This window comes from Echiichthys vipera, assembly GCF_963691815.1.
Source record: "Echiichthys vipera genome assembly, chromosome: 11".
NCBI classification, from domain to species: domain Eukaryota; kingdom Metazoa; phylum Chordata; class Actinopteri; order Perciformes; family Trachinidae; genus Echiichthys; species Echiichthys vipera.
The window spans coordinates 4,183,689-4,199,233 of NC_139836.1; the positions used below are offsets into that span (position 1 = coordinate 4,183,689).

The window sequence follows — 15,545 nt, forward strand, 5'->3', positions numbered from 1 at the left end:
CGCTGCGTTAAAAAACACTTTCCACTCATCAGGGTTAAAACCAAAGCGCTGTAATTAAAGGTTCGCTGCGTCTGGAGTCAATGACAGAGTCGTTCAGTCGCTGGAATCATCTTTATGGTGCCAGACGCCGTCAGTGCTGAGCTCCGGTCTTTAGTTTCAGTGTGTTTGAGACGCCTCCCTCTCTTAAATCTGCAGCTTCACGTTCATCACAACATGTTTTTTCCTCTCCGTCTCAGTCTGAGCATGAGTCAGAGTTCACGCCGTCGCCATAAAAAACACCAGAATGTTTCTTCACACGCGCCGCGGCCGAAGCGTCCTCGAAGCGAGACGTCGGCTCGTCCACGAGTCTCTAAGGGACACGCCAAGAAGCCAATCCCTCCTTCTCCGGGTGGAATGAAGCGATCCAAGTGCTCCACATTCCCAGATCCTCCCGGTTATTTTGGTGCGGTTGCACGCCGCTCTGACGACTGCGTGTATTCATGAGCGCTCCTTTTAAGGCGTCGTTAGATCGCCAACGAGGTCAGCAGCGAGACCAGCCTCAGCTCCTGCGCCCAGAAAACATCCCCCAAGTGTCGTCCTCCAGAAACAAAATAAGAGTTTTATCTTTTAAATGCATGAAAGGAAAATTACGGTAAATGTGTCGTGAGCGATAAGCGGGGACAACGCGGAGGATCGGAACCAAATGCAGACACGAACACGAGAGTCGGTTTTAAAAGATTTAATAAAACGACCGTGTACAAAAGTGTCCAGGGAGCGGGGGGTGAGGTGACGAAACAACAACAGCGACGAGGTGATCACGAGAAAAACACGGGTCGAAGGCGAGCAGACGGGGATGCAGACGGCGTTAGGATCACGGGAAACTACAACAAAAAGAAACAATGAAAACCGAACACCATCTTTCTTACAACAGCGTGGAGCTAACGAGCGAGACACGATACCGAGTAGTTGACGAAACGATCTGGCGCCAGATGTGTCCCACATCCGGCTTCTTAGGGCGCCCTCCCACTGTTCCTCCGTCCCGTGCCCCGTGCTTTAGGGTCCTTGTCCCCCCTCCAGGCCCGTTTGTACTCACACTACCTGGGCCTCGGAGAATGCTTCTTGCTGCCTATACGTCATCACGCCGTAACACGTCACACGCATTGATGACGTCATGGCGATGCGTGGCTTTGTTTCCAGATCTTTCCGTAGACCTCGGAGTTTTTGTGCGTCTTGTCGACTGTTTTTGAATCTTTTCATCGACCAAATCTGCAGTAAACACTCCACCTCCGCATCACACCAACGTGAACCTTTCACCGCCATTGTTTGAAATGTCCGCGCATGGTCCCTCCTTCTTTTTTCTACGTCCCAACAGGCGCACAGGAAATGACCTCAGAACCGCCGTAGGCCTCGTGCTCGTACACGTGCGCACGCTCGTGCTCGTACACGTGCAAACGTGCTTTACTAAAGCCCACCTCTCTCAAACGGGCCGTGGACGGCAAGCGTGCCGCTCCTAGACGCGGTACGGTTGCACTTACACTGGTCAAAGAACTAGACTTAAGTCGTGAAAGGTGCTTGGGCACGGTACGGACGGACAGTGTGAGTGCACCCTTATACTGTTCAATCGTCCTCGCCTACGGGAGTCTCCATCTTGTCTTTGACTCCGCCTCATTTCCTCTGACCAAAAAAGGGCATGTATGTGACGTTGGGGGGAGGGGCGTACGTCCATCTTGCTGACGTTTACCTCCGAGGAGAAGTGAGGGCCAGAGGCTAGCTGTCACTCAAGAGGCCACGCCCCTAATTATTCATCAACTTTAACCTCCAATAAAATAAAAACTAGCCCCTCCCCCTCAGTGTTGTCATGGAGATATGAGCTAAACACACAGACTAGAATGTTCTTTTGTCCTTAAACAGGTTTAATGATGCTGTGAAAACGGCCTGTTTAACATGGGGCTCAATGAGAAACTGCTCTGTTATGAAACCTGCCCCTAGTGGACACTCAGAGAACTGACGCTTTTGGAGCTTCCTGATTGGATCAAACAGGAAGTGGCTGTGGGCGGGGCTTGGTAAAGCATCGTCATGACTGTGGAGTCACTGCAGCTGTGATGCGTTTAGTGGCTTCAGAGCAGAACGGAGAAAAAAACGAGTCTACGAATGAAGTCTGGCAGCTGTGAACTCCCCTGACAGGACAGACTGAACCAGATCAATGTCTGTCCGTCTGTCTGTCTGTCTGTCTGTCTGTCTGTCTGTCTGTCTGTCTGTCTGTCTGTCTGTCTGTCTGTCTGTCTGTATGTCTGTCTGCTCCTCCATGTCTCTGCGTCTGCTGGCTCCATCCCAGTGTTCCCAGTCTCCTGTCAGCCCTGCAGCAGAGCGGCTGCATGGAGCCGACCCAGCGAATTAGAGGTGATTATAGCTGTGCGGGTGTGTGTGTGTGTGTGTGTGCGTGTGTGTGTGCGCGTGTGCGTGCCCGTCCTCCCTCTGCGACAGACTGGCGTTTTGTTACATAACCAATTTTTACACCAAATCAGCTTCTGCGCTCACCAGACAGAGGCAGCGACCTCTAACCAGCTGAACTAATCCTCACTCTCTGATTGGTTTGGAGTCGTCCAGGTGCGCGGACGTCACCCGGGTCTCGTTCAGCTCTGCTCGCCTTCAGCTCTCGTGTGTTTGAAGTCGATAATCTAATCCCACAACATCAGTCTGGTGTTTACATAAGAGCCAGAGCAGTAGATCCAGGTGGATTCATCGTCTGTTCCTGGTTTATTGCAGATTAATTAACATAAATATATATATTAATATTCCTTGTGTCACAATAGTGTCACCAGAAGCGTCTGTGTTAAACGTCTTATTCCTTCAGTCGTGAGTCTTTACTCAGAGTAATGGTGACGACACGTGAGGGCGATTATTTACGCAGATTTATCATAAATCATCATCACTAATGTGGATTTAATAAAAGTGTTTAAAGGCAAATAACAGGAGAGTTAGAACAGACGACACTGTGTCAGAGTATGATATCCAAACTCTTACACGACACATACCGTATTCTCCGCACTATAAGTTGCACCTAAAAACCTTCAAATGTCTCCAAAGCCGACAGTGCGCCTTATAATCCGGTGCTCCTTATATATGGACCAATATTGAGCCACAACAGGTCTCCAACTACGGTGAGCAGCCGCCGACTCTATTTTCCCCCGTAGAAGAAGTAACGCGCGGTGCATGTTGAGAGACAACTGCGTGAAGCGTGCCGTTTCATTTCCATGTGTGTGTTTGTGTAAAGAGCCCAAAATGGCTCCTGTTAAGAGACACGCTTACGACGCAGAGTTTACACTCAAGGCCATTAGTCACGCAGGAGAACACGGGAATAGAGCAGCAGCCAGAGAGTTGAACATGAACCAATCAATGGTGCCGAAGTGGAGGAAGCAACAAGACGACCTCCCCTGACTGTTGTGTTGACGTTCCCTTTAGTGCAGCTTCATCTAATGGATGCAGAACGTGACCCCAGCCTCCACTGTAGCGTCTGTTCTATGCTCCTTATAATGTTGAAAATACGGTAACTTAATATCACAATTTCAGTGTGATATCTATACACTACCCATCCCTTGTTGTCATGGGGACGGTGCGTTCGCTGTCTATTGTGTGTATTTAGTCTGAACTAACCTCTGCTGCTGCTTTAAACCTGCTGGAGAAATCTCCGCTACGTCGGGAAACCAAACCGCGTCAGGATTCATAACAACATCACGGTGCACACAGAAGTTCGTCGTCAGGATTCATAACGTCATCACGGTGCACGCAGAAGTGCGTCCTCAGGATTCATGACGTCATCGCGGTGCACGCAGGAGTGCGTCCTCAGGATTCATGACGTCATCGCGGTGCACGCAGGAGTGCGTCGTCAGGATTCATAACGTCATCGCGGTGCACGCAGAAGTGCGTCCTCAGGATTCATGACGTCATCGCGGTGCACGCAGAAGTGCGTCGTCAGGATTCATAACGTCATCGCGGTGCACGCAGAAGTGCGTCCTCAGGATTCATGACGTCATCGCGGTGCACGCAGGAGTGCGCTGTCAGGATTCATAACGTCATCGCGGTGCACGCAGAAGTGCGTCCTCAGGATTCATGACGTCATCGCGGTGCACGCAGGAGTCCACTGTCAGGATTCATAACGTCATTGCGGTGCACGCAGGAGTGCGTCGTCAGGATTCATAACGTCATCGCGGTGCACGCAGAAGTGTGTCGTCAGGATTCATAACGTCATCGCGGTGCGCGCAGAAGTGCGTCGTCAGGATTCATAACGTCATCGCGGTGCACGCAGGAGTGTGTCGTCAGGATTCATAACGTCATCGCGGTGCACGCAGGAGTGCGTCGTCAGGATTCATGACGTCATCGCGGTGCACGCAGGAGTCCACTGTCAGGATTCATAACGTCATCGCGGTGCACGCAGGAGTGCGTCGTCAGGATTCATAACGTCATCGCGGTGCACGCAGGAGTGCGTCGTCAGGATTCATAACGTCATCGCGGTGCACGCAGGAGTCCACTGTCAGGATTCATAACGTCATCGCGGTGCACGCAGGAGTGTGTCGTCAGGATTCATAACGTCATCGCGGTGCACGCAGAAGTGTGTCGTCAGGATTCATAACGTCATCGCGGTGCACGCAGGAGTGTGTCGTCAGGATTCATAACGTCATCGCGGTGCACGCAGAAGTGTGTCGTCAGGATTCATAACGTCATCGCGGTGCACGCAGAAGTGTGTCGTCAGGATTCATAACGTCATCGCGGTGCACGCAGAAGTGTGTCGTCAGGATTCATAACGTCATCGCGGTGCACGCAGAAGTGTGTCGTCAGGATTCATAACGTCATCGCGGTGCACGCAGGAGTACGTCGTTAGGATTCATGACGTCATCGCGGTGCACGCAGGAGTGCGTCGTCAGGATTCATAACGTCATTGCGGTGCACGCAGGAGTGCGTCGTCAGGATTCATAACGTCATCGCGGTGCACGCAGGAGTGTGTCGTCAGGATTCATAACGTCATCGCGGTGCACGCAGGAGTGTGTCGTCAGGATTCATAACGTCATTGCGGTGCACGCAGGAGTGCGTCGTCAGGATTCATGACGTCATCACGGTGCACGCAGGAGTGTGTCCTCAGGGCGACTGCCGCTCCCGGCGCCACTGGAGGTTCAGATGTTGCTGTGAGAAGTTCAGCCTGGACTCCGGTTACAAAAAAACTCTGTCACGTGTGGATGAAAGGCCGAACCGTGCGGAGGAAATACCTTAATCTAACTTCTTTAAATCCAAATTGTTAAATTTACCACCATTGTATCGGAGACGGACACCTGTCTGCGTTTAAAGGAGGCTTTTTTCTCTGGTTTACTGGAAGTTTTTCATGCGTATTCAGTTTATTTTAGCAGGAAACTGATCTTTAGTGCAGCCGTGTCTGTATATTTATATATTAAGTGTTTCATTGAGGTGCGTGTCTCTGATCCCACCGGCTCCATAAACCCCCGACTGCCTCTCACTCAGTCTTAATTTTCCACTTCTGTCCCTTTCTTAATGAGCGCTGCGCTGGTGCTGATCCGACCTCGGGCCCTGAAGTGTTTCTGCAGGAGATATAAAGCTGCGATCGTTCAGGAGACGCAGGTTTTTCCTCCTCGCTGCAGCTGCAAACGGCTTCTGTCCGCTTCATAAACGTCATCGAGACCTTTTGTCTCCGTTAAGAAGCTCCGCACATCCCAGACTCACACAAAAACCTTTTCCTAGTGACATGAGGAGTAGATTTAGATAAGGGCGCACTCCCACTGTGCCTCCGTACCGTGTCCCAGCATGTGTCACGGCTAAAGTCTGGTTCGTTTGACCAGTGTGAGTGCAACTGTACCGCGTCTAGGAGCAGCACGCTGGCCGTCCACGGCCCGTTTGGGAGAGGTGGGCTTTTGTAAAGCACGTTTTCACATGTACGAGCACGAGCGTGCGCACGTGTACGAGCACGATGCCTACGGTGGTTCTGAGGTCATTTCCTGTGCGCCTGTTGGGACGTAGAAAAAAGAAGGAGGGACCATGCGCGGACATTTCAAACAATGGCGGTGAAAGGTTCACGTTGGTGTGATGCGGAGGTGGAGTGTTTACTGCAGATTTGGTCGATGAAAAGATTCAAAAACAGTCGACAAGACGCACAAAAACTCCGAGGTCTACGGAAAGATCTGGAAACAAAGCCACGCATCGCCATGACGTCATCAATGCGTGTGACGTGTTACGGCGTGATGACGTATATTTTGCTAATCAAATATATTGATGATTAAAGTAACATGGACATGAGCAAATGAAAGTAATGGAAAGATTAACTGTTGATGATAATTGTCTTTTGCAGAACTTGTGGAAAAGAGTTATTTATTAATATTGTTGACTGAAAGTCCCACAATATTTTAGATTTAGGCCGTTGGTCGGTTTATTTATCACAGTATTAAAAAGGGAAAGGGCACTTCCTGTTGGTGGCTGCTGCTTCTGACTGTTGAGGATGTTTGATCTGTTGTTGTTGTTGTTGTTGTTTGTTTGTTTGTTTGTTGTCGTCTCTCAGAAAACAAACAAAGAAAAACAGAATTAAACTTGAAGCCTTTAAAATCGTTACGTCAGGTTCACTGCAGACGGGCAATTAACGAGAGTGATGTTGTTAATGTGCAGCGTCAGACAGAACACACACACACACACACACACACACACACACACACACACACACACACACACACACACACACACACACACACACACACACACACAGACAGTCTAATCCTGTGCAGACAGACAGAGACTGATCAGGCTAATACCTCCTCACCTCCCTGTGCTCTAACCGGCAGTTTACCTCACACACACACACACACACACACACACACACCTCAGTTAGAATGAAGTTGTGAAAGCTTTAAACATCTCTCGACTGTTCTTGTTTTGGAGATTTGCAGTAGAGCATCATGGGAGTTGTGACTGGTTCGGCTCTCAAACCATTTGTAGGTGTGCGTGTGTGTGTGTGTGTGAGAGAGTGTGTGCGCGTGTGTGTGCGTGTGTGTCTCTGATGGTTTGAAATGTAAATGTGATGAGACTCTTGCTGCCGGGATCCTCTGAGTCATAAAGATAAACTAAAGACTGTGTGTAGTCGTCCTGTCAGCTGATCCTCTGTAGTAAACAAGCGCTCCCTGGAGTGACACACCCCTCATCGCACACACACACATGCACACACACACACACACACACACACACACACCCCTGATCGCGCACAAACGCACACACACACAGTAGCTGGAGTGCCTCTTTTTCTCTCGTAAAACTGATTATTTCTCTCCAGCTCTGACACACTTTCAACATTTTAACTCTCATTAAATATGGGCGACTGTGGCTCAGTGAAAGAGTGGGTCGTCCTCCATTGGAGAGATCGGCCGTTCAACTCCCACCTCCCATGGCCCACATGTCAAAGTGTCCTTGGGCAAGACGCTGAACCCCGAATTGCTCCTCGTGCTGCCCACGGGTGTGTAAATGTGTGAATGATTAGATGGTCTGTAGATGTCCACTGTCATCAGTGTGAATGTGACAAACACTGAAATATATAAAAAACAACTCAGGCTCTTTTCTTTCTTCATCTGCAGATCCGTCCTGACCTTTGACCTGTGCTGCTGCGTCTGGGTGTGATGATGATGAGGAGGTGCGGTCACGCCTCAGCTGCGTGTGTTGCCATGAGCCCTTGAAAGTCCTGGAATATAAAAACCTTTTGGAGTCCCTTGAAAATATTGATGTAAAGAACTTTAACCACTGAAGCACATTTATAAAACCTCTGAATTTATAACAGAGGACATAAAACTCCTGGATTTTTACCTTTCTCTCGCTCAAAACGTTTATTTTTGCCGCCTTCTTCTGGCTCTCGTCCGTCGCCGTAGTCGCGAGTCTCGATCGTATTTTGATCCCCCTCGGCCGGAGGACATGGCTCTGCCTCCCTCCATACGAGAACGGACGACAGGAAGCTGACTCCTGCAGGGGGCGAGGCCGAGAGACGAGCGAGGAGAAGAGAGAGCGGGGAAAATGTCCTGGAAGAGGAACTACTTTGCGTCAGGTGGCGGGGGAGGCGGTGGTGCTGGTGGCGGAGGCAGCAGCGGAGGCGGTGGTGGTGGGGGGGTTGGTGGGATGCAGGGGATGTTGACGCCTCGCACCATGACGTCCATCGCTCCCAGTAAAGGGCTGAGCAACGAGCCGGGACAGAACAGCTGCTTCCTGAACAGCGCCCTGCAGGTACACACACACACACACACACACACACACACACACACACACACACACACACACACACACACACACACACACACACTGGCCTTAAGTCCCAGGGCATCTTAACTGACAGCAGGTGATCTCGAACCTGGTCAGATTGAGAGACACACACACACACACACACACACCTACCTGGTTGTTGTTTCAGGTGACATCTCCATGTGTGTTTTCTTTTATCAGCGGACTCAAACAACTGATCTGCGGCGTGATACAGTTGCTCTTAAGACTCATTTCTGCTCCATTTTGTGCGTAAACAGAGACGTACGTTGACGCTCTCATGCGCCTCTACGTTGGAAAGGACGTTAAGCAAAACATCCTCTAGAGGGCGTCACTCAGACTCAAAAGTTACTCCATAAAGTTTGACAACAACAAACGTGGTGACGACGGAGGAGAGAACGATCCTGCGTCTGTGGAGAAGGAGGCAAAATGGCAGGCAGCGTTGTAGACGGCCGTGGTCTGTGAGACGCTGAAGACGTCCCAGAGTGTGGACGGAGAATTCTCATTGGTTTGACAGACGAGACAAACTGAGGACCAACGTCTCTTTCAGTATTTCAGGGTGTCCGTCAGGGCTACGATGACTCGCTCGCTCGCTCCTGATGTTCACGCCACTTTTTTGTGTCCAGTGCAGCGACTCTGCCCCCTACGATTTCCCGCGGTACTGCAACGTTTGGTCCGTACCTTTACGCGTCCGTGAGCTTTCAGGATACGTGCAGAAATACGGACAAAATGTTTGTTTGTTTGTTTTTATTTTTAACATGTGAATGGAATAACAACATAAACAGAAACAATGTAAAGTAAAGGAAAAACAGACAATACTAATAACAAAATATGGACAAAATGTACGCAGAGTATCCGTATGCTTCTCTAGCGTAGAGCGTAAATGAGCCTTTACGCGTAGGAACACTTTGAGAAAAAGCCGTGCTCTTAATATAACGTACACTTTAACGTATAGATTTCTTTGGTGGGTCTTTTTAACGTCACTAAAGGACGTTTTACTGCAGCTCTCTTGTCAGTACTTCTGTCCGCTTCTCCGAACTGGTGCCACGCTAACCGCCATTTACTGACGGTAACGCACTGATTATGGCGCCCTCATACTGCCAAACTACCCCTTTAACTACTCTGCGTCCGCATTAACAGAAAACAAACGGCTCCTCATGCATTTGTCTCACGGAGCTGCTAACGTGGTGCTGACTGTCGATGACTTGTTCATTATTGGCCCCTCGTGTGCGTCAGTGTGACTCAGCAGTTCTCGGGCTGCTGACAGGAGGCTCGGTTCCGCCACAGTGCCTTTGAGCCAGCCGGGTTGGTAAACAGCAGTCAGACAGATGACTCCGCCATCCACATAACAACCAGTTTGATAACCTCCCCCGTACTTATGCGAGCCTGTAATGAGGAGCCTGTAACACCTCCCAGACTGCACATTAGTCTCATTTATGACTCATCAGCTTTTTTACGGAGGCGGCGTGTTGTCTGCCTCAACAATAGGAGCGGAGACGGCGTGAGGGAGAGCAGTAATTATCGGCGTTGGAGCGGAGGCTGACTCATTAACCCTGCAGGGTGGGGCTGAAATGACACGCCGTGCTGAGGAGGAAACACTCATTACGTCGTCAAACCGAAGCTTAACGTGAGCTCGGCAGCGACGCCGCACGCGGTCAGGGGTCGGAGGTCGCCGCGCACGGACATCAGTGTCTTCTGTCAGCAGAAAAACTGTTGATTCACTTTATTTACAGTGCCAAAACATCACAAAAGGACACTTTACAGAGTAGGTAAAGACCACAATCTGACTTATTTATGATTTACAGAGACCCAACAATTCCTCCGTAGAGAACCGTGGCGTTGAAATCCTTCCCTTTAACAACAACTAAGATCTTTAATATACAGAACATTTCCGTTAAAGAGTGTCTGCGTTTGAAGGGATGTCTGAAAACACTCCGAAATCCCAGCCTGCGTCCAGTTTTTACAGGATTTACAGGGATGAACGATACAAAAGCAGCGTGTGTCCAGTGAATCTGAGAGGTAACTATCGGGCCTGCAGGGTCTGAACCCCCCCTGAGCCCAGCGTACCGTGAACACCCACGCTTCCTCATGACTCCTCTGCAGCCAACTTCCCCGCCCTGACCCCCTTTAGCTCTCCGTCGGTGCGTCTGGACTCGTCACTGTTGCCTAACGTCAAACCGCAGCGATCAAAAGGATTGTGAGGCCGCGGGCCGGGCGGCCGAGCTGAGGGGAGCGGAGGTGGCGGGGCGTGGCGGCTGACCCGAGGAGTCCGCGGGAGGATTCAGTAGCTCCGACATGTGACGGAAGACAAAGTGAAGAAGGAGAACATCGCGGTAACAAGCAGCTGAGGCCGTCAGCTGTTCACACACACACACGTCAATCCGTCCGTCTGTCAAACGTCTGACTCTGATTCACTTTTGTTGACTTTATATAAAAACAGACTTCAGTTAAAACACTTTGATTTAACGGAGCTGCGACATCATTTTAGCACATTTTAACACATTAAAGGTTGAATCTGGAGAATGAGCAGAACAGCTCTATCTAGTGTCTCAAGATCGTCGTCGCAACAACAAAATATAAGTCCAGCAGTGGGGTTGCCAGGTTGGTCAGACCCGGCCCAGTAGCTCCAGGAGACCGGAGTCTGTTTGAGCCTGTTTGAACCCGTCCCCTCCAGAAAATCACACCATTAAAAACAAGGATTAGAGGAGTTTGACTGACAGTTAGCGTTAGCCGTTAGCGTTAGCCGTTCCAGCTAAGTGCAGATGAAAGTGATGTTAGCATCCAGGAGCAGCGTAGCCATGTGGGCGTGTGTTTGAATGGTGTTCCTCTCCTTTCTCTCAGTCCATGGAGTGAATGCTCGGCCTATAGTGACTCTGGTTGTTGCCCGTCTCCGCTCACTCAGCTGCTGGGACAAAGAACCATTTCACCCAGTGCCAGCCTACAGTAGCTGCACCCAACAACAGTCAACCCTGGCAACCAGCAAGGCTCAACGATATTGGCTGCCGCCATGGAAACAGAACGGGACAGAAAGTCATTGTCAAACCCGTAAAAAGTAATCATGAAAATGTAAAATCTAATCTGTCTACTTTGTGTAATCGAAGTTTCATCTTTTGACAAACTCGGGAAAGGGAAGTTTGGGGTCCCCTGCTGGAGCTGCTGCCCCCGTGACCCGACCCCGGATAAGAGGCTGAAGATGAGATGAGATAAAAGAGCAATTGAACTTGAACGCACCTCCTTCAGATATTCCAAAAATGCATTTCTGTCACTCCCACCCTCTGTCACCGCCTCTGACAGAACAATACTTCACTGTCCTTCCTCTGTCTCACCCTCGCTTCACCAGATGTTTATAAATCCCCTTTCACACGTGCACCGCAACGCTGAACCTCTCCAGACTTCACCTGGAGGAGCCGTGTGTGAGAACACAAAGGTCCTGTTGTGGGAATTTTGGATATTTGTAATTCATAATCCTAGTTTTGTCCGGTCAGACGCAGTTCAGTGTCTCCTCTGTTGAACCTGATCATGTGACCGGTGCAGAGCTTGTTTGTGCTGAATGGAAAACGTCAATAACGGCCTCATGACGGTGTAACGGCAGATCTGTGCTTCTGTACATCCTGTTTCTACAGAGAACTCAGGACTGTTTTTATGGCCTGTGTGGACCCTGTTTTAGAAACCTTGGCCTATGTGGACCCTGTTTTAGAGACCTTGGCCTGTGTGGACCCTGTGTTAGAGACCTTGGCCTATGTGGACCCTGTTTTAGAGACCTTGGCCTGTGTGGACCCTGTGTTAGAGACCTTGGCCTGTGTGGACCCTGTTTTAGAGACCTTGGCCTGTGTGGACCCTGTGTTAGAGACCTTGGCCTGTGTGGACCCTGTTTTAGAGACCTTGGCCTGTGTGGACCCTGTGTTAGAGACCTTGGCCTATGTGGACCCTGTGTTAGAGACCTTGGCCTATGTGGACCCTGTTTTAGAAACCTTGGCCTATGTGGACCCTGTTTTAGAGACCTTGGCCTGTGTGGACCCTGTGTTAGAGACCTTGGCCTATGTGGACCCTGTTTTAGAGACCTTGGCCTGTGTGGACCCTGTGTTAGAGACCTTGGCCTGTGTGGACCCTGTGTTAGAGACCTTGGCCTGTGTGGACCCTGTTTTAGAGACCTTGGTCTGTGTGGACCCTGTTTTAGAGACCTTGGTCTGTGTGGACCCTGTTTTAGAGACCTTGGTCTGTGTGGACCCTGTGTTAGAGACCTTGGCCTGTGTGGACCCTGTGTTAGAGACCTTGGCCTGTGTGGACCCTGTGTTAGAGACCTTGGCCTGTGTGGACCCTGTTTTAGAGACCTTGGCCTGTGTGGACCCTGTTTTAGAGACCTTGGCCTGTGTGGACCCTGTTTTAGAGACCTTGTGATGAGAGAGGTACAGAGGGGGGTTGTTATGTCTGAGGCAGGTTTTTGTTTGGTCTAAAGACGTCACCCAACCAAGGCTCAGCTCGTTCTGTCTGTGACCTTGTGACCCGGTCTGTGACCTTGTGACCCTGCCTGTCTGGATGGGGGGGTCTCCTCCTCTAAAAGTCTGAGCACCAGTGGGCTCGGGGTCATTCCTGCTAAACTGTGAGCTTTGTGAGGAAGCAGGGGTGAACGTATTTTTGTCTGCAGAGGAAAATCCTCAAACTGCACGCTGTTTCAGTAGGAATCATGTTAAAAACTGGTGTTTATTATGATTATTACATCAGATCAGTGGCTCTCAGACGTGACCACTTGATACTTTCCCGCGTCACGTCACAGTAACGTGAATATGACGCTTGAAGACGTCACACGGACCGAACTTTTCACTTTCTTCAGACACTTTAAAGACAAAGTGATCCAAAAAGCTGACGGATGAGAGTATGGAGGATGACAGGGTCCAGGTCTGGCACAGATCTGAAGGTCTGTTACCTGACTGACCTGCTGCTGCTGCGGCATATTGGACCTGGTGGGGGGAGGACAGGAAGGAGGATGCAAACACACCCAAAGTGCTGACACCACAGAACGCTTCATACAGGAGTCCTGTCTAAAGATGCACCAGATTCACACCTCCGGGCTTTTCTCCCAACACACCTTCTGTCCGTTTGACAAAATCAAGCTGCTTATGTTGTCGTTTGTGCGCTTCCCCACCAGCATTAGGTCTGTCCAGACCAGGGGTCTGCAACCCGCGGCTCCGGGGCCTCACGTGGCTCCTCACCCCCCTTTCCACTGGCTCCCTGTAGCTTTGCAGAAAAATGATATAAACAATGTGTAAATAACGTGTTTTTTTGCAAAGTGGACAAGGAAAAACGTTTTATCTTGGAGTTCAAGGTGATATTGTATCAAGTATCCGGCTGTTAAGTCGGACGTAACACCCTTTCAAAATAAGATTTCCGGGTCCAAAGGCTCCGTGGAAACAAGGGCCCAGGTAGTGTGAGTACAGACGGGCCTGGAGGGGGGGACAAGGACCCTAAAGCCTGGGGCGCTGTGCGGAAGGACAGTGTGAGTGCGCCCTATATGTCTCATTTGTAGCAGAATCCCAAATATATTCTGTTTACTCTCTTGTTAAGACTCGTCTCGCTTTAGAGAAACTAAATCTATTAGAAGCTTTTAAAACTATCGATGTATAAAAATAATAGTTGCAGATTAATTATGTGTTGATGATCGTTGCAGCTTTAGTTTACATTTCTGAAACTAACCAGGACGTCCAGGTTCTGTCTCTGTACTTTCATAAACTCTGGATAAAGCACAATAATTACATTATAATTCTCATTAAACCAGGGATTCAAACCACGACTCTGACCTCCGGACCGCAGCGGCTCTTGTTTTAAACCCCCCCCCTCTTCTTAAATAAAGTGATGAAAACATTCCTGCGTGTCTGGATTCCTGCCGCTCAGCAGGAGAGGACACAGAGAACACTGAAGTCAGAAGTCTAAATATTCAGAAATGCGTTTAAATAAGCTGTGAATGAAACCAAGCGTGGTTGATTTAGCGTGTTCGATAATAATTTCCTCATCAGCTTGTGTGCTGAGGGTTTCTAATCCTGTTATGAAACCTCTGGCTGCTTCTCAACCCGCCGTCACAGCTGCTTAAAATCCCACCGTGCGCGTGTGGGTGTGTGTGTGTGCGTGCGTGTGCGCGTGTGTGTGTGTGCGTGCGTGTGTGTCATTCAGATGTCAGTTCATGCAAACTGAACTGCAGTTCTGGTCCATGAAAGTCTGAAAATGATGCAGGACATCAAACAGTGAATTCACACTCATACTTATAGGGACGGATTATTGCTGTAGGTCATAGACGATAACGATGACATCACCATGCAGTTTAAACAGTTTGCGGTGAGGCGTGGGGTCAGAGAAGGGGATCTCTTGCTCGGTTAGATGGCTGCGGCACATGAAGCTGCTCCTGACTGTGTCGGGCGTGCGTGTTACGATGCCCTGTCGTCCGGCCAGACTGAAGACCCAGAGCCGACTGATCCCGCACAGAGCCTGTTCTGGGATGGTGGAGCAGCACCAGGCCCGCTGTCGCTCCATGAAGTCGTAAACTCACTTTTTGACTCACCTGCCAAGGCGACCGGCCAAATATTCATTCATTCATTCATTCATTCATCTTCAGCCGCTTATCCCGGGGTCGGGGTCGCGTGGGGTGCTGGAGCCGATCCCAGCTGACATTGGGCGTGAGGCGGGGTCCACCCTGGACAGGACGCCAGTCTATCACAGGACACATGGAGACGAACAGAGACAGACAACCATTCACACCTACGGGTGATTTAGAGTCATCAATGAACCGAACACCTGCACGTCTTTGGACTGTGGGAGGAAACCGGAGAACCCGGAGACAACCCACGCAGACACGGGGACAACATGCAAGCTCCGCACTGAAGGGCCCCAGCCCGGATTCAAACCAGGAACCTTCTTGCTGTGAGGCAACAGTACTAACCACCACACCACCGTGTAGCCCGACCGGCCAAATAACTTTTATTTATTTTTCTTTTAAAGAGGATTTTTCTGGCAGTTTTTCAGGCCTTTATTATTTAGGACTGACAGGAAATGGGGTGAGAGAGGGAGAGGGGGAGACATGCAGCAAAGGGCTGCAGGTTCGACTCCGACCTGCGGCTGCCTCGAAGACCTTCAGCCTCTTTACATGGGGCGACTGCTCCAACCACTGGGCCACCGGCCGCCCCGGTACATGCCAAATCATAAATGTACTCTTTTGTGTTTCAGTACTTTTCATTGAGAGAACATTATTACAGAGCAACACATGCTTAGAAAAGAGGTCAAAGTGTTAC

The 15,545-nt window shown here is 50.0% G+C and overlaps 1 protein-coding gene across 1 annotated transcript in view; it reads left to right on the forward strand.

Annotated features, from left to right (window-relative positions):
* Nucleotides 1-8,028: 8,028 nt before the first annotated feature.
* usp54a (ubiquitin specific peptidase 54a) overlaps nt 8,029-15,545 on the forward strand; it is a gene marked incomplete at its 5' end in the record, with an annotated part of 33,378 nt that continues 25,861 nt past the window's right edge. Inside the window, 1 exon segment of the mRNA XM_083922512.1 lies at nt 8,029-8,235. Within this exon segment, the coding sequence (XP_083778638.1) occupies nt 8,029-8,235 (207 nt within the window).